This window comes from Somniosus microcephalus, chromosome 29 (assembly GCF_052327205.1).
Source record: "Somniosus microcephalus isolate GS21.2 chromosome 29, FLI_Smic_1.0, whole genome shotgun sequence".
In the NCBI taxonomy this organism is placed as follows: Eukaryota; Metazoa; Chordata; class Chondrichthyes; order Squaliformes; family Somniosidae; genus Somniosus; species Somniosus microcephalus.
Genome location: NC_141015.1, coordinates 19,963,497 through 19,982,705, shown reverse-complemented (window position 1 = coordinate 19,982,705; position 19,209 = coordinate 19,963,497). Strand labels below are relative to the sequence as shown.

Sequence of the window (19,209 nt, the reverse complement as noted above, 5' to 3'; positions counted from 1 at the left end):
CTGACACCTCACTCTGACGCTTTCATTTCTGGGCACACATAGGCCAACTCTTTGAATGTTTGCCATCGTTTTTCTTTATTACAATTGAAATGACGATGATAATCTTCACTTTGTATTACATCAAAACACCCAAGTGACTACCCTTGTGACTATTTGTGTGTTATCTTTCTCTTACGTGTACTTCTACATGGTGCTTCCCCTGTGGCTTCAGCAGATGTGGAGGCACCTTCATGCTGCTCCTACTTCGACACCTTTGGTGGGCGCCCTCTGGGTTTGGGAGCCTGGGAGAGCTCGGCAACAGTGTGCTCCTCCTGCGGCTGTGCAGGGGCTGAGATGGCCAACTCAGTTGGGTGAGGAATGTGGGGCTCTGACCAAGGGCTCTGCAGTGGCATGGGAGTGTGAGCGCTTGGAGAGGAGCCCACACTTCCTTGTTGTCGACCACTTCACTGCTAGCAAGTAGCTGGAGAGCACCTTGCTGCACATCAATGGGGCCATGAGGACCCATCTCTGTACTGACAGTCCTCATAACGGGGACGTTCATGTACCTCTGGTGTCTCTCCTCAATAGCTGCCCATCTATCCACCATAGCAGACCATCTATTTAGTTGAGTCACCATGCTCTGTTGAGTCTGGCGACTTATGTCCTCCAAGGAGGTTGCCATCCTCTCCATTGTGGCACATTCATGCGCCATTGCCTCCACTATGGCATTGTTCATGTTTGAGGTGGACTCCTCCATTATCTGCACATTCGCAGTTACCGTGGATGCAAAACCTGTCAGAGACTCCTGCCCTTGTTCCTGGAGTTCCAACATGCTCTCTTTCTGGATGGCCCCAGAGGCACAGCGACCACATGCAGCTGAGCAGAGCTAGGAGCACCCTGTGGCCTCCGACAAGGACTCTCCACTGCTGTCCCTGTCTCCACCATCTGCTGATGCTCACTTGTGAGCTGTGATAGATTAGTGTTGTCACCTGGTCTATCTCGCAAATGACCCACCAAGGTGTGCGTCTCTGTGCTGGTGCTGGGTGCGCTCAATTCTGCTGACACTGCGCCCTCAGAGGTTGCAGCTTCCTCTGAGGAGTCCTCCGGCTCTTCCCCCTGGACAGTGGGAAGGGGGGCTCTCGATGGTCCTGTGGGGGAGTAAAGACATGAGTTAGAGATGTGATGTTAACGTAGCAGGCACATCGAATTGTGCAGATGATCAGAATTCAATCTATATGAACATCAGATGCCATATCAGTCACTCGTGCAATCTAAATGAGGGTTGCAAATCTATTCTGTCACCAGCTTGCTCTACTGCGCCCGTCTGACCGTCCCCCACTTCCAGCTCCTCAGCACCTTCGACAATGTCAAGAGCAGCCTCCTCAGCGGTGGTCAAGTGGGCAATCGAAGGTGGCCCTCCTCCTGTCCTGCCCCTCTCCCTCTTATTGTGGGCTCGCTTTTCCTGCAATGATGGACACAAGTGGAGTTTGAGTGAGAGAGTTGGAGTGGGTGTAGAGAATACATAGCATAGATGCTTAGAGGGTGACAAAGATGGAGTGAGGTGCCAATACCAAGGGCCCTCCCTGTGCGTTGTTAGTTGTTGTCATTGCATAACAGTGATAGCGAGTGTGAGGGAGGCATAGTAGAATAGTGAAGTGATTCTGTACATAGAGAGAGAGGGATGGTTAAGGGTGCAAGGGATGTAAGGGTAAAGTGGGATGTGCAGGAGTAGGTTGACAATGCAGAGTGCTGGTGATGAGAGGAGATGGGGAGCAGATTGAGGGCAAGTGTGATGTTAGACTCACTTTTGCTGTGTGTAGCAGGTCACTGAACCTTTTGCGGCACTGAACCCAGGTGCGACCACACAAATACCTGGCACTCACCTCCTCAGCAATTTGCAGCCAAGCTGCCTTGGTTTGCTGAGGAGGCTTCCTCCGTCCATTTGAGGGGAACAGAACCTCTTGGCGTCCTCTCACTCCCTCCACAAGAGCATGGAGGGAGTCGGCATCAAATCTTGGAGATGCCTTTGGTCTTGAAGCAGTCATTTTGAGATGTGCCACACCGAGAAGCAGCAGAATAGGATTGATCAAAAACAAGGCTGCATGGGCCCCTTAAATGCAGCTGGCTGAAAGACGTCAGCAGAGGCCAGCAGCAGACCCGAACCCACTGATTGGGCCGGGTAGCAGCCCACTTAAGCCAAAATCGATATTTCAGAGTGGATTAAACCGGCAGTGGGACCGAAACCCGAAGAACATCGAAGCCGCCTCCACTCGGAAAATCGCGGCCTTTGTTTACAACAGTTTGTATCAATACAGCTTCATTGCTTCTTGAATAGAAAACAAATTCCTATTGATGTCAACTATCTGCAGTAAACACAATGGCCCAGAAATTCGGGTCTCCACGGGTGAGTACGCACGGGGTACTCAGCCATAGGCCCGATGGAAGTGCCGGTTTCCTGCATGCACTGCGCATGCGCGGGAAACCGGCACTTCCGTTCCTCTGAACGAAGAGGTTCAGAGGTCGAACGCGTGCGCGGGGGAGGCTGCGCGTGCGCATCAAACTTACATTTTTTTTTTTTTTTTTTTTTTACAGGTTTCTCCGGGAACGTAAGCCTGCAGAAGTTAGAAATGTAAAAAGCAGGCGTAAGGCCTGCTTTTTACAAGGTAAGTGGTGAATTAATGAAAATTAAAACATTTTTTCCACAGGTTTATTATTTTTAAATACTTTAAAGCAAGGTAAGTTTATTTTTAGCCCCGTTAGAATATAAAATTATTTTTTTCAAAAATTTAAATTATTGTTTAAAATAGTTATTTCATGTAATTTATAGTTTATTTTAAAAATGTGATGGTTTTTAAAATTTATTTGAAGGTTTAGTGCTATTTTGGGACCGTAGTATTTATAAGTCTTGACAGCACTTCCTGTCAGACTTATGAATGGAGCATTCCCTGCTCCGATTGGCTGCCCATGGCCCACGTGATCCCAGGGGACGTATCAAACTAACTGCGCCCCTGGGACACACAAGCACTGCACGTCGGCAGCTGGACCAGGCCCCAGATCGGAATTCCACGGGGGCCCTACAGCTCAACGGCCGGCGCGCAAGGTAAGTGCAAATCAGGGGCTTACACCCGCGGGAAGCCCCCAACCCGAATTTCTGGGCCAATGAAAAGACTGTGGCCATTAGTGTCCTTCCTCACAACCTGGGACAGCTGGTTTGAAATCCCAACTGCGCGCGGTCCTTTGCCTTAGCCTGGACATCGAGTTACTATTCCCAGCACTGCAATCAGGCACAGCAGAGATAAGAGGAGTCCAGCTGACTGCAGGGAGGCAAAACATTGAAGGTTTCTCCCCATTTGCACCTCAACTCCCTGTACTGGTGACCCTGGCATTGTCTCCCTCTCCTTTCTTCCCATTTGTGCATTGGGAATCTTTGAAGGCAAGAAATGGTGATAAAATAAGATTTTTCTTACATAGACTTACATGGAATTTACAGCACAGAAACAGGCCATTCGGCCCAACTAGTCCCTGCCAGTGTTTATGCTCCGCATGAGCCTCCTCTTTTTTGCACCTTCTCCAGTGCCTTTATGCCCTTTTTATAATACAGAAACCAGAACTGCACACAGTACTCTAAATGTGGTCTAACCAAGGTTTATTTTTATAAGTTTAACATAACTTTTTTGCTTTACAATTCTATCCCTCTAGAAATGAACCCCAGTGCTTTGTTTGCTTTTTTTAATGGCCTTATTAACCTGTGTCACTACTTTTTAGTTGGCCTCTCATCATCCACCCTCCATAAACCTCAACTTGTCCAAATCTCTGTTGCACGCTTTCTCTCTCACACTAATTCCTGCTTGCTCATCACTCCAATCCTCATTGATCTATATTGGGTTCCAGTCCCAATTCATTACATTCAAAATCCTTGCATTTTGCCTATAAATCCTGTCATGTCCTTACTCTAAACAGGTTTTTAAAATAAATCATACACAAAGATTTTAATAAAGATTATTCCATTATATTGAAATACTCCTATTGAATTCAAAATTGGAAATGTTACATAAACCACTTGAATCATTGCAAGGTGTCAGCCGTGGCTCACAGTTTGTAGCACTCTCACCTCTAAATCAGAAGGGAAGAACCTCACTCCAGAAATTTGAGCATGTAATCTAGGCTGACACTCCAGTGCAGTACTGAGGGAGCGCCGCACTGTCAGAGGGGCAGTACTGAGGGAGCGCTGCACTGTCGGAGGGGCAGTACTGAGGGAGCGCTGCACTGTCGGAGGGGCAGTACTGAGGGAGCGCTGCACTGTCGGAGGGGCAGTACTGAGGGAGCGCTGCACTGTCGGAGGGGCAGTACTGAGGGAGTGCTGCACTGTCGGAGGGGCAGTACTGAGGGAGCGCTGCACTGTCGGAGGGGCAGTACTGAGGGAGCGCTGCACTGTCGGAGGGGCAGTACTGAGGGAGCGCTGCACTGTCGGAGGGGCAGTACTGAGGGAGCGCTGCACTGTCGGAGGGGCAGTACTGAGGGAGTGCTGCACTGTCGGAGGGGCAGTACTGAGGGAGCGCTGCACTGTCGGAGGGGCAGTACTGAGGGAGCGCTGCACTGTCGGAGGGGCAGTACTGAGGGAGCGCTGCACTGTCGGAGGGGCAGTACTGAGGGAGCGCTGCACTGTCGGAGGTGCCTTTTCTCAGATGAGATAGCAAACCAAATCCCCATCTGCTCATGTCTGCCCTCTCAGGGGGACATCAAAGATCACAGAACATTATTCGAAGACGACCAGAGGAGCTTTCTCTGGTGCCCTGGCCAACACTTATCCCTCAACCAACACCACTAAAACCATTTATCTGGTTATTATCTCATTGCTGTTTGTGGGAGCTTGCTGTGCGCAAATTGGCTGCCACGCGTCCTACATTACAACAGTGACTAAACTTTAAAAGTACTTCATTGACTGTAAAGCGTTTTGGGACGTCCTGAGGTCGTGAAAGGTATATAAATCAAAGTCTTTCCTTCTTCTAAATGTCTTCCATGGATTGGCTTAGATCTGAATTGTGATTTGAATTTATTAATTATAATTCAGTCATAAGCAAATATCTGAGAAAGAAAACAAAACAAGTGAAAACTCTTTAAACAATCTGGAAATCTTTTTGGCTGTCAGTTGTTTTCCTAAGCATCCCAACTACACTCAATCAAAAAATATATTTCTAACATGTAAAAACCAGAGCCAGAGAGATTTACAGCACAGAAAATGGGCTCTTTGCTTGAACGTTCCAAAACTACTTTCACTGCCCTGCACTCTCCCCACAGCCCTGTATCTGACTCTGCTTAAAGTATTTATCTGCTTTTCTCTTAAAAGACGCAATGTCCTCTGCCTTAACCACTCCGTGGTAAAGCCTCCCACTCTCCAACAACCCTCTGCACAAAGTCATTCCTCCCTCTCTGTTTAATAGAGGCATTTACCCATTTCCCACAGTACAGCAGCGACCACACTAAAGAGTAATTGGCTGTGAAGCACTTTGGGACGTTCTGAGGTTGTGAAAGGTGCTATAAAAATGCAAGTCTTTCTATATTTCAAGTAAATAATCAATGCTATAGAAATGTGTTCTGATATCTCAAGCTATAATTTCTAGCTTATAATGAAATTGGCTTATTATTACATTTCAATTGTTTAAAGGTGAGTGTTGGAGCTTGGAGAGAAGTTTCATATTGCCCATTATATCATTTGAACTGCCTCGCATCTTTTTAAAGAGGTGACCGGCCATTATCTTACACATCCTCTAAATGAGGATCAATATATTTAATTCCAGCCTTGCGTATGTGTCGGGGAGATACTCCAGCTGTTTAACTTTTTCTAAACACATAGCAGAATGCAGATATAAACAGAAACCCCCAGCAGGGCCAAGGGGTTCTGAAAGATGATAGGTTAAGGCTCTGGGTCAACTGATGATGATGGTCCCAAAACCCAAACATAGGAACAGGAGAAGGCCATTCAGCCCCTCAAGCCTGTGTCATTTCCCCCCCCCACCTCCTTTTCAGATGTTTCTGCTATGTATTCCCATCATTTTCAGTATTCATTGTACATTTTCAACATTTGCAGCTTTTCCTTTTTTAGAGGATCTAAAATATGTTTTCGAGTTTGCTGCCAGCAAACAGTGATCTTTACTGCTCCGCTGGGTGCAGTGTGACTATCCTTGATCACCGTGCAACAGTCTGGTGCACTCTCAGTACTGTTATGCAGGAATGAGGCGAATCAGCGGTTAATCTACTGTTTGTTGGTACAGTATTGGTTTAGGGAACAGGCGAACTACCTGATCTTCTTGGATAAGTGACCTAGAATCATAGAAAGTTACAACACGGAAGGAGGCCATTTCGGCCTATCGTGTCCGCTCCGGCCAACAAAGAGCTATCCAGCCTAATCGCACTTCCCAGCTCTTGATCCGTGGCCCTGCAGGTTACAGCATCCCAAGGGCACATCCAAGTACTTTTTAAATGTGGTTAGGGTTCCTGCCTCTACCACCCTTTCAGGCAGCGAGTTCCAAACCCCCACAACCCTCTGAGTGAAGAAATTTTCCCTCAAATCCCCTCTAAACCTTCCCCCAATTACTTTAAATCTGTGCCCCCTGGTTTTTGACCCCTCTGCTAAGGGAAATAGATCCTTCCTATCCACTTTATCTAGGCCCCTCATAATTTTATACACCTCAATAAGGTCCCCCCTCAGCCTCCTCTGTTCCAAGGAAAACAGACCCAGTCTATCCAGTCTTTCCTCATAGCTAAGATTCTCTACTCCCGGCAACATCCTTGTAAATCTCCTCTGTACCCTCTAGTCCAATCACATCTTTCCTGTAACGTGGTGACCAGAACTGCACGCAGTACTCTAGCTGAGGCCTAACTAGTGTTTTATACAGTTGAAGCATAACCCCCCTGCTCTTGTATTCTATGCAACGGCTAATAAAGGCAAGCATTCCGTATGCCTTCTTAACCACCTTATCTACCTGGCCTGCCACCTTCAGGGATCTGTGGCCATGCACTCCAAGGTCCCTTTGTCCCTCTACACTACTCAGTGTCCTACCATTTAACGTGTATTCCCTTTCCTTGTTATCCCTCCCCAAATGCATTACCTCACACATCTCCGGATTAAATTCCATTTGCCACTGTTCTGCCCACCTGACCAATTTATTGATATCTTCCTGCAGTCTACAGCTTCCTTCTTCAGTATCAACCACACAGCCAATTTTAGTATCATCTGCAAACTTCTTAATCATACCCCCTATATTCAAGTCAAGATCATTGATATATACCACAAAAAGCAAGGGACCTAGAACTGAGCCCTGCGGAACCCCACTGGAAACAGCCTTCCAGTCACAAAAACACCCATCAACCATTACCCTCTGCTTCCTGTCTCCAAGCCAGTTTTGAATCCAACTTGACACTTTGCCCTGGATCCCATGGGCTTTTAACTTTGTGACCAGTCTGCCATGTGGAACCTTATCAAAAGCCTTGCTAAAGTCCATATAAACTACATCGAATGCACCACCCTCATCTACGCTCCTTGTTAGCTCCTCAAAAAATTCAATCAAGTTTGTCAGACACGACCTTCCCTTAACAAATCCGTGCTGGCTATCCTTGATTAATCCGTGTATTTCTAAATGAAGATTTATCCTGTCCTTCAGAATTCTTTCCAATAATTTTCCCACCACCGAGGTTAGGCTCACTGGCCTGTAATTACTCGGTCTATCCTTTTCTCCCTTTTTAATCAAGGGTACCACATTAGCGGTCCTCCAGTCCTCCGGCACCGCACCTGAAGCCAGAGAGGATTGAAAAATGATGGTCATAGAAACATAGAAGATAGGAGCAGGAGTAGGCCATTCAGCCCCTCGAGCCTGCTCCGCCATTCAATGCGATCATGGCTGATCATCCAATTTCAGTACCCTGTCCCTGCTTTCCCTCCATATCCCTTGATCCCTTTAGCCTTAAGAAATATATCCAACTCCTTCTTGAATATATTTAATGAATTGGCCTCAACTGCCTTCTGTGGTAGAGAATTCCACAGGTTCACCACTCTCTGGGTGAAGAAATTCCTCCTCATCTCTGTCCTAAATGGCTTACCCCTTATCCTTAGACTGTGACCCCTGGTTCTGGACTCCCCTGCCATCAGGAACAGCCTTCCTGCATCTAGTCTGTCTAGTCCTGTTAGAATTTTATAAGTTTCAATAAGATCCCCTCTCATTCTTCTAAACTCTAGCGAATATAAGCTTAATCGACCCAATCTCTCCTCATACATCATTCCTGCCATCCCAGGTAGCAGTCTGGTGAATCTTCGCTGAACTCCCTCCGTGGCATGAACATCCTTCACAGTTGTTCACCATTTACACAAACAGGAATTGGAAGGACAATTTCCAAATTTGAGGACGACACCAAATTGGGGTTTATACAGAGGAGGACAGCGACAAAATACAGGAGGACATTAATAAACTTGCAGAAAGGGTGCGTAATTGGCAAACGAACTTTAATATAGATAAGGGAGGTGAGAGTAAAGACGTTATGTTAAACTTGTACAGAACCTTGCACAGTGCTCCAAGTGTGGTCGAACCGGACCAGAACTGTGCACAGTGCTCCAAGTGTGGTCTAACCAGACCAGAACTCTGCTATTTCCTCTTTTGCTTCGCTTAACAGCCTGGGATACATTACATCCGGGCCTGGGGATTTATCCACTTTTAAAGCTGCTAAACCCCTTAATACTTCCTCTCTCACTATGTTTATTTCATCTAATATTTCACACTCCTCCCCCGATAGCAATGTCTGCTTCGCCCCTCTCCTTTGTGAAAACAGACGCAAAGTATTCATTAAGAACCCTACCGACATCTCCCGCCTCCACACACAGATTACCCTCATGATCTCTAGTTATCCTCTCACTCTTAATATATTTATAAAACATCTTTGGGTTTTCGTTGATTTTACTTGCCAAGAATTTTTCATGCTCTCTCTTTACTTTCCTAATATCCTTTTTAATTGCACCCCTGCACTTCTGTACTCCTCCAAAGATTCTGGAGTATTTGGCCCTCGGTATCTGTCATACGCCTCCCTTTTTTCATTATCCTACCCTGTATGTCCCTAGACATCCAGGGGGCTCTAGATTTGTTAGTCCCACCTTTTTTCAATAAGAGCACATACTTGGTCTGAACCCTCCGAATCTCCTCTTTGAATGCCTCCCACTGCTCTGACACTGATTTACCTTCAAGTAGCTGTTTCCAGTCCACTATGGCTAAATCCTCTCTGAGCTGAGCAAAATTTGCTTTTCCCCAATTTAGAATTTTTATTCCTGGTCTATCCTTGTCCTTTTCCATAACTACCTTAAGTCTAACAGAATTATGGTCACTAGCACCAAAATGCTCCCCCATTGATACACCTTCTACTTGCCCAGCTTCATTCCCTAAAACTAAGTCCAGAACCGCCCCCTCCCTTGTTTGGCTTGCTACATACTGGCTAAAAAAGTTCTCCTGGATGCATTTGAGGTATTCCGCACCTTCTATACCCTTCACACTAAATTTTATCCCAGTTAACATTGGGGTAGTTGAAATCCCCTACTATTACTGCCCTATAGTTTTTGCACTTCTCAGAAATTTGTCTACATATTTGTTCTTCTTTAACATCTGCCTGCACCATTGGAATGGGCCTTGGTTTAAGATACGCCCAGAGGGACAAGGATGTAATGCAGAGCATTGCAAGGTATAAAAAAGTGCTATCTATACAAATAAGAGTTTTAGAAGTTTTGTTCCAAAGTTACTTTCACAGCACCTTGTTTCATTATTAATACTTTTCTCTACCTGTTTTCCTTGCATTTTTGTTTTACTGCTTGTTTCACTCATCTTTCCATCTTTGTTTTCCTTTTCTACACCTTTCTAATTCTCTTTCTGTCCCATTTCTACTCTCGCATCAGATCTCTATTTTGTTATGTATATGCCATGTTTTGTGAAAGGCTGAAAAAGTTCAGGAGTAGGTTGCTGTTAAAACATTCATCTCTAAACAAATGGCTTTGTGTCTCAGATACTATCCAACTCAATCTGTGCTTTTCACGAGTGGCGTTCTTCGATTCCAACTAAATACTGGGAAGACCGAAACCATTGTCTTCGGTCCTCGCCACAAACTCCGTTCCCTAACCACCGACTCCGTCCCTCTCCCTGGCAACTGTCTGAGGCTAAACCAGACTGTTCGCGAATTTGGTGTCGTATTTGACTCGGAGATACACTTCCGACCACATATCTGTTCCATCACCAAGACCGCCTATTTCCACCTCTGTACCATTGCCCGATTCCACCCCTGTCTTATCTCATCTGCTGCTGAAACCCTCATCCATGCCTTTGTTCCCTCTAGACTTGACTATTCCAACGCTGTCCTGGCCGGCCTCCCACATTCTACCCTCCATAAACTTAAGCTCATCCAAAACTCTGCTGCCGGAGCCCCAACTCACACCAAGTCCCGTTCACCCATCACCCCTGTGCTCGCTGACCTACATTGGCTCCCAATTAAGCAACGCCTCAATTTTAAAATTCTCATCCTGGTTTTCAAATCCCTGCATGACCTTGCCCCTTCCTATCTCTGAAACCTCCTCCAGTCCTACAACCCTTCGAGATCTCTGCGCTCCTCCAAATTGGCCTCTTGCGCATCCCCATTTTTATTTGTTCCACCATTGGCGGCCGTGCCTTCAGCTGTCGAGGCCCAAAGCTCTGGAATTCCCTCCCGAAATGTCTCCACCTCTCGACCTCTCTTTCCTCCTTTAAGAGGCTTCATAAAACCTAACTCTTTGACCAAGTCTGCCCTAATATCTCTATGTAGCTTGATGTCAAATTTTGTTTGATAACGCTCTTGTGAAACACCTTGGGACATTTTACTAGGTTAAAGGTGCTATATAAATGCAAGTTGTTGATTTAAACAAGTGCTGGGGGAAACCAGATCAGAACGTGAATACTGACAGCAACGACAGTAACTGCAACCCCGCCCCCTAGTGGTTAGCCCAACATATTACAAATGATTGATGTGAAAAGTCTGCAAGAAAACATGAAAATCTACAGATGCTGCTTGGCCAAATAATAGTCACTGAAGACATTTTTAAATCAATAAATGAGCTCCAAAGAAATCTGCTCTTATCTTTGCTCTGCTCTAACTTTCCTTTGATATGCATTTACCGCCAGGGTGCTGCACTGTGGGTTTGAAGATAAGAGCTTGATGTTACTCTCCAATTTCTCTCTCTTCATCAGTCATCCTTTTGCTTTCCTCCACCTCTGTCTCTTCTCTGTTCTCATCTTTCTTCTTCATCTGATTTGTTCCTTCCCTATTTCTTTTCCTATCCTGTCTCTCTCTTGCTCTATTAATCTCTCTCTGTCCCTTCTTTATTGACATGTTAAGTGTCTGCAGGTAAATTAGTGAATTACCTGGGACTTTAATTGAGCCTACATTAGTGTAAAACTTAAGCCTCTGAGGCTTCCATTCAATCCTCCCATTCTAATTCCTCATTTTGTTTAATAACCACTTGTATAGCACCTCATTGAATTCCTTCTGAAAATCCAAATACACCACATCCACTGGTTCCCCCTCTATTCTGCTAGTTACAAGCTCAACAAACTCCAACAGATTTATCAAATATGATTTCCCTTTCATAAATCTGCGCTGACTCTGCCCAATCCTATTATTATTTTCTAAGTGCCCCATTACCACATCCTTAATAATAGATTCTAGCATTTTCCCTACTGCTGATATCAGGCTAACTGGTCTGTAGTTCCGTGTTTTCTCTCTCCCTCCTTTCTTAAATAGTGGGGTTACATTTGCTACCTTCTAATTCGCAGGAACCGTTCTAGAATCTATGGAATTTTGGAAAATGACAACCAATGCTTCCACTATCTCTATAGCCACCTCTTTCAAAAATATAGGCCATCAGGTCCAGGGGATTTATTGGCTTTCAGTCCCATTAATTTCTCCAGTATTATTTTTTTACAAATACTAATTTCTTTCAGTTCCTCATTCTCGCTGGCGCCTTGGTTCTCCACTATTTCCGGGAAGATTTTTGCGTCTTCTTCCGTGAAGACAGACACAAATGTTTTGTTTAATTACTCTGCCATTTCCTTATTCCCCATTATAATTTCTCCTGTCTCAGCCTGTAAGCGACCCACATTTACTAATCTTTTCCTTTTTACATACCTATAGAAGCTTTTACAGTCTGTTTTTATGTCTCTCGCTAGTTTACACTCATATTCTATTTTCCCTTTCATCATCAATTTCTTTGTCCTCCTTTGGTGAATTCTAAAATCCTCCCAATCCTCAGGCTTACTACTCTTTTTGGCAACATTATAAGCCTCTTCCTTTGATCTAATACTATCCTTAACTTCTCTTGTTAGCCACGGTTGGACCACTTTTCCTGTGGGGTTTTTGTGCCCTAAAGGAATGTATATTTGTTGTAAATTATGTATTAATTCTTTAAATGCTAGCCATTGCTTCTCTACTGTCAAACCTTTTAATGTAGTTTCCCAATCTACCTTAGCCAACTTGCCTCTCATACCTACATAGTTTGCTTTGTTTAGATTTAAGACCCTAGTTTTAGATTTAACTAAATCACTTTCAAACTCAATATAAAATTCTATCATACTTTGGTCACTTCCCTAAAGGCCCCTTTACTAGAAGGTTATTAATGAACCCTTTCTCGCTGCACAATACTAGATCTAAAATAGCCTGTTCCCTAGTTGGTTCCTCAACATACTGATCTAGAAAACTATCTTGCATACATTCTATGAATTGTCCTCCGCACTATTACTGCAAATTTGGTTTGCCCAGTCTATATGTAGATTAAAGTCTATGATTACTGTATTATCCTCATTACATGCGCCTCGAATTTCCTGATTTATACTCTGCCCTACATTACAACTAGTGTTTGGGGGCCTATAAACAAGTCCTATCAATGTTTTCTGCCCCTTGCTCTTTCTTAGCTCCACCCAAACTGATTCTACTTCTTGATTTTCGGAGCTAAGATCCTTTCTCTCTACTGTCCTTATCCCATCCTTTATTATCAGCGCTACCCCTCCTCCTTTTCCATTTTGTTTATCTCTTCTAAAAAATTAAGTATCCTGGAATATTTAGTTCACAACCTTGGCCACACTGCAACGACATCTCCGTAATGGCTATTAAATCAAACCTATTAATTTCTATCTGTGCTATTAATTCATCTATTTAGTTGTGAATGCTTCGCGCATTCAGATATAGTGCCTATAGCTTTGGCTTATTTCTATTTTTCCCTGGTTTCACCTTAGTCACTGGTGCTTATTTTTACCCAAAACTCTACTTTACTCTGCTCTAGAACCTTGACAGTACTCTTTCCTGAATCCTCCCACCCTCCCTTCATTAGTTAAAAGTCCTGGCTACTGCCCTAGTTATTCGGTTCACCAGGACACTGGTCCCAGCCCAATTTAAGTGGAGCCCGTCCCAACAGAACAGCTTCCTATTTCCCCAGTACTGGTGCCAATGCTCCATGAACCAAAACCCCTTCCTCCCACACCACTCTTTGAGCCACGCATTTAAACCTCGAATCTGTGCCAATTTGTGCGTGGCTCAGGTAACAATCCAGAGATTGAATGGCAGAGCAGGCTCGAAGGGCCGAATGGCCTACTCCTGCTCCTATTTTTCTATGTTTCTATGAGATTATTACCTTTGAGGTTTTGCTTTTTAATTTGGATCCTAGCTCCTCAAACTCCCTCAGCAGAACCTCATTCCTAGTTCTACCTATGTCGTTGGTTCCTACGTGGACCACGACAACTAGATCCTCCACCTCCCACTCCAAGTTCTCCTCCAGCCGCAAGCCCTTTTGTTTTATTCAAATAACACTTTGTGCTTTATTCAAATAATATAAACAAATTTCTTACGGCCATCAGTGAATAATTCTTCTTGCACAGTACTGTATATTACTCAGGAGACTATCGCAGAATGACCTGTGATAGTGCTACATTCATTGCTCCCTCTGCTTCTGTCCTTGAATGCTCTATTCATCTGGTGGGTATCTATCTGCAGTTTTCTTATCTGAAATGCTGGCCTTCGTGCAATTAGTATAAAGGCACAGCAACTGTACAAGCGAAGCACAAAGCTCAGAACAGAGCAGGAAATTGCCTGAAAGCCATGTTACCAGCAACATTCAAACTATGTTGTGGAATCTCACATCAGCAATTCAGGAACATGACAGGTAAATGAATGCCCTTTTTGAAACTAAGTATCTTGCAATATGTGTACAGTCTGCTGGTAATTCAAAGATTTTTTTTTTACACTGAAACGCCAATCAAATAATTTGAATTAAGCAATACAAGTAATGTAAAGTGGGAATTTTAATGTTAAGATTTAAGTACAAGATACTTTGAATGAAGCAAACTTTAATTAAGAGGAACAGACTGTAATAACTTACATGCCTATCTCTGGTGTGCGAGGCTTTGATGCACTAAGCCAGGTTAAAAGGATTTATTTGAACCTTTTCAATTTCCTTTCTCATGCAGGTTTGAAAAGAACAGCAGTGGCCGCACTAGCACATGAACTGAGAAGAATGAAAATAAAAGACTATTTTCTGCCAGGCACCTGGGATATTCTAGCCCAGAAAAGGAACCTTCACAAAGGTATGCATTTATTTTGACACACTCTTTTTGTATTGCTGAGGTATTAACTGCAAGACTCCACAATATCTGTTAAGGGTAATTCCACGCTCTGGTGTTCCCGGCAATAATGCGACGATAATAAAATGCACGGCTTCTTTAATGGTGCTGGCAGTGAGCCACACAGAGCATGAAGGTCCTAGATTCGGGCCTTGGATGTAACCGAGGCAGCTCACCTCGGCTTGAGCAGCAGTATAGGAGCAGCTTAGGGCTCAGTGCCACTAGGCTGGGGAGGGGGTACCATTTGACCAGATTACCTGCTTCTGTTGATGGATGTTCAGTAACCCCTGGTTACTGCATCGATAGAATTGTTGTTAGGCAAGGCGGGTAGATGGAGGTAAGATACAGATTAGCCATGATTTAATTGAATGGCGGAACAGGCTCGAGGAGCTGAATGGCCTACTCCTGTTCCTATGAAAACACACAGGCGAGGGAGAGGGCAGGATCAGGCTTGGCTGTGATGCATCCACGGTTCAATAGCCAGCAACTACCATATTTAGCCTGATAGAATGTGTACTTGGACGAGGCCCAAGGAATGTTTTCCAAACTAGTCACCACTTAAAAAGTATAGAGGAGAAAAGTATTGGGGAGGGAGCGTAGGTGAAGTGTATGCTAACAAAAGTACTGTTTATCTCACTTTTTTGGTTTTATCACAGCTTTCAAGGTAGAAGATGAAAGGCTGGAAATAAACAGGACTCTCAACACAGAAGAATTGTCCTACGTTAAGCAAGGGGAAGAAGCTTTACAAAAGGCTCTGGGCATTTTAAACCAGGATGCTGGATGGACAACGGAAATCAAAATGGTAATTTTCTTCCTATTGCTGAATCCTTTGAAACGAGTGACCAAAGGAATCTGATTGTTAACGACTCTACTGGCATGATTGAATTAGTTGTACATTAAAAGTAGTTGCTGAATTACCCAAGCCTCTAAGGAGGGTTCAGTAAGTCACGTTGTTCAGTCTTATTGGTCACAGTATTATGGTGCCAAAGCATTTGTTTTAATTTAACACATTGAGAAGGCGGCTAGAATGATGGTACTGAGCCCTGCAGACTTGGAAGGAGTCAGGTTTGATGCCTGATCTAAGTTGGCCTTCATAGCGAGAGGATTCGAGTACAGGAGCAAGGATGTCTTGCTGCAGTTGTACAGGGCCTTGGTGAGACCACACCTTAAGTATTGTGTGCAGTTTTGGTCGCCTTATCTGAGGAAGGATGTTCTTGCCATGGAGGGAGTGCAGCGAAGATTCACCAGACTGATACCTGGGATGGCAGGAATGACGTATGAGGAGAGATTGTGTCGATTGGGCTTATATTCGCTGGAGTTTAGAAGAATGAGAGGGGATCTCATTGAAACTTATAAAATTCTAACAGGACTAGACAGACTAGATGCAGGAAGGATGTTCCCGATGGCGGGGGAGTCCAGAACCAGGGGTCACAGTCTAAAAATAAGGGGTAAGCCATTTAGGACAGAGATGAGGAGGAATTTCTTCACCCAGAGAGTGGTGAACCTGTGGAATTCTCTACCACAAAAGGCAGTTGAGGCCAATCCATTAAATATATTCAAGAAGGGGTTAGATATATTTCTTAAGGCTAAAGGGATCAAGGGATATGGGGAGAAAGCAGGGACAGGGTACTGAATTTGGATGATCAGCCATGATCTCATTAAATGGTGGAGCAAGCTCGAGGGGCCGAATGGCCTACTCCTGCTCCTATCTTCTATGTTTCTATGTTTGAGTTATTATCGTAGCTGGAGTGGAATTGAAGGTGTTAAAATTGGTCCTTACCCCTAGGCTATGATGGATAAAAGTCATCCTGGGTTGCTATTTCTACTCGCTATAGTGTCTCCTGCTGCATGTATGTTGGGTGAGATCAGGGTCGAGGTCAGCTATGATGCCTCCAAGGTTGAATAACTTGCCAACGCTCACTGTCCAGGCTCACAGATGAAGAGTGGCGAGTTGGGACAAAACTGTGGTGGAGAGTGAAGATCATTGGTTTTAATAAGGAATACTTACCTCTTTTCTTTCAGGAGAATGGTGACAATGTTGTGAGCAAAGTTCTACCCGGAACTGGAAAGGTCTTCAAATTTGAGGCTGTTCTGGATGCAACTATGGAACATGTGCATAACGAACTGTATGAAAAAATAGAGCAAATGAGCTTGTGGAATCCAAGCGTCAAACACTTACATGTAGGTTAACTGGAACCCTTTATACATTCAACACACTTTGGATAGCTTGCCTGGGAATATAATTTTGACAAATGTTTCTTAACATTTCATTCAGGTCCTCCAAAAAATTGGTAAAGAAACCATGGTAACTCATGAAATCATGGGAGACACAGCTGGAAACATCATTGGAAGGAGAGACTTTGTGAGCGTGAGGCATTGCTGGAAAGAAGGGTCATATTGCTACTTGGCTGGAATAGCTACAGAATCCAAGTTCATGCCACCACAGAAAGGCTTTGTAAGGTACGGAACAGCTACAGAAAATTGAGATCAACTCATTCAAACAGGCTTCTATTGCAAATAGCTAAAAACGTGAAACAATGATTTCTAAGACATCTTTTCTCCCAACAGAGCTGAAACTGGGCCTTCCTGTATTATCCTACATCCAGCAGGCAACGACAAGAACAAGACTCAATTTACTTGGCTTCTCAGCATGGATCTTAAGGTTAGTTTGTTGTTCTATGTTGTGTTTCTACTTCCAGTTTTTCCTCCAGGCTTGTCTCTCACTGCTTCTCCTCTGTCAGCTGTAACAGATGTTCAAAATGCACTGGCACTGGTTTGGCATCCCACCCAAGTGGCCATTCTTTATATACGAGCCTAAAGGGTTAGAACAAAATCTTCCGAATCCCCACACCATTGGCTGGGCCTTGCACGCAGCAAGCAGCTTATCAGAAGGCTGCGGGAACTGCACCCATAGTTTTCCAACCAGCCACCTGTTGTGTGCATGGCTCCGCCAATTGGTGTGGGGGTCTCAAAAGATTTCACCCTTAGGGTCAGTTATTGAACCATGGGCAGCCTCGCATCCCAGCATGATCATGACATCCAAACGCATACAACTTTCTAGCAGGTGTGGTCACTGAATAATGAGCTAGAGCAAGACCTCAGGCTGTATTTAGCCTTCCCTAGCTGGTGGGTGGGGGTGGAAAAGCAGGGGGAGAGAGATACTGATTCCAATTGTAGCGCCTTCATTGGAATCAACTTAGTGCAGTCTAGATATAGACTCTGGGAATCTTCCTGATCTGCATGGCTTGGTATCACAGCAAACGATGTATTAAGCTCATCAGAGGAACTAACTGCATCGTACGATCATTATTGTGTTAGCTGTTGTTATAAAACAATTTTAGGAATTAGAAATAAAAAATTATAACTATTAAGACCGGTAGTTTCTCTTTAAATAGTCTACACTTAAGTGAACATGTCTGTTTTCGCATACCCTTGATAAAATGTTGGAACTCCTTACTTAAGATGTATATATTTTTAAATTTTTTTTAAATTTTTTTTTTTTTTTTTTTTTTAAGCAGGGTTGGCTGCCAAAGTCCCTCATCAATCAAGCATTGTCACAGGCACAGGTGGATTTTGCAGAACACTTACGCCAGCAACTCTCCACTAGTTCGTTCTCTGTATCCTGCTGAATTCATAGGGAGCAACAAGAGCAATGCAGATAGAAATGGAATCACTAGAAGGCACCTTACAGTTGATCGGTTAGCTGATGTGCTGTAGCAAAAGATATTTCATAGCAATGAATCAAGGCTTGGAGGAAAATTGCCTGTAGGTTCGCTGTGGCATTAAATACTTGAGACAAGTCATTTATATATTCTGCAAAATACTTCCAAGTGCACAATTGCAAGGTGAAGAAAAGAGAATACTTTGTGGAACTCATGCAAGCATCTGACGATACATGCATCTATTCTGTAAAAGCACAGCCAAAATATCAGACTGTTTCAATAGCTGTGTTAATATTTCAGAAGGTGTAAGCAGTACTTGAAGTGCAACTAATCTGAAGTGACTGAGGACTGTGACAAATTGTGTAGGGCTGGCGTGATTTGCTGCTATTTTTGTGATAATGTTATTATTAATTTATTTCTGATTACTTGAAAGATTTTGTCAGTAAACTGCTTGCAGTTCAGGATCTTTGCATTTTTGTTTTTATTCATTCAAATGTAGTAAAAGCTTCATTGGTATGTTTCCTGCTGCTGGTACCGATAGAGGTTTAAATCAACAGGAGTAGAAAACTATGAATATAGTGATGGCAGCATCGACTGGGACTTATAGCACTACGGATGGCTTTCAGCCCTGTGAAAACATAAGAAATAGGAGCAGGAGTAAGCCATTCGGCCCCTCGAGCCTGCTCCACCGTTCAATAAGATCATGGCTGATCTGATCTTGGCCTCCACTCCACTTTCCTGCCTGTTCCCCATAACCCTTGACGCCCCTGTATCCCAAATATCTGTCTTTCTCCGCCTTGAATATATTCACTGACTCAGCCTCCACAGCTCTCTGGGGTAGAGAATTCCAAAGACTCACGACCCTCAGAGAAGAAATTCCTCCTCATCTCCGTCTTAAATGG

General features: G+C 44.1%; 1 protein-coding gene across 2 annotated transcripts; it reads left to right on the top strand.

The window, feature by feature from the left end:
- Positions 1 to 14,124: 14,124 nt before the first annotated feature.
- On the top strand, positions 14,125 to 18,771 carry LOC147098521 (steroidogenic acute regulatory protein-like). Of its 2 annotated transcripts, XM_085970075.1 has the most exons (7): positions 14,125 to 14,188; positions 14,493 to 14,609; positions 15,302 to 15,447; positions 16,668 to 16,826; positions 16,921 to 17,105; positions 17,214 to 17,307; positions 18,164 to 18,771. In XM_085970075.1, exons 1-7 carry the CDS (start codon positions 14,125 to 14,127, stop codon positions 18,272 to 18,274), a joined length of 876 nt encoding a protein of 291 aa, XP_085826201.1. In that variant the 3' UTR covers positions 18,275 to 18,771. The 2 variants fall into 2 exon arrangements, with proteins under 2 accessions (XP_085826201.1, XP_085826200.1); XM_085970074.1 differs by lacking the exon at positions 14,125 to 14,188 and having other exon boundaries at positions 14,377 to 14,609.
- Positions 18,772 to 19,209: the final 438 nt, after the last annotated feature.

Coding starts and splice junctions, on each gene's coding strand:
- LOC147098521 (XM_085970074.1), top strand. CDS start 14,405: ATGCCTATCTCTGGTGTGCGAGGCTTTGATGCACTAAGCCAGGTTAAA. Junction 15,448..16,667: donor GGACAACGGAAATCAAAATG/GTAATTTTCTTC, acceptor CTTTTCTTTCAG/GAGAATGGTGACAATGTTGT. Junction 16,827..16,920: donor CAAGCGTCAAACACTTACAT/GTAGGTTAACTG, acceptor CATTTCATTCAG/GTCCTCCAAAAAATTGGTAA.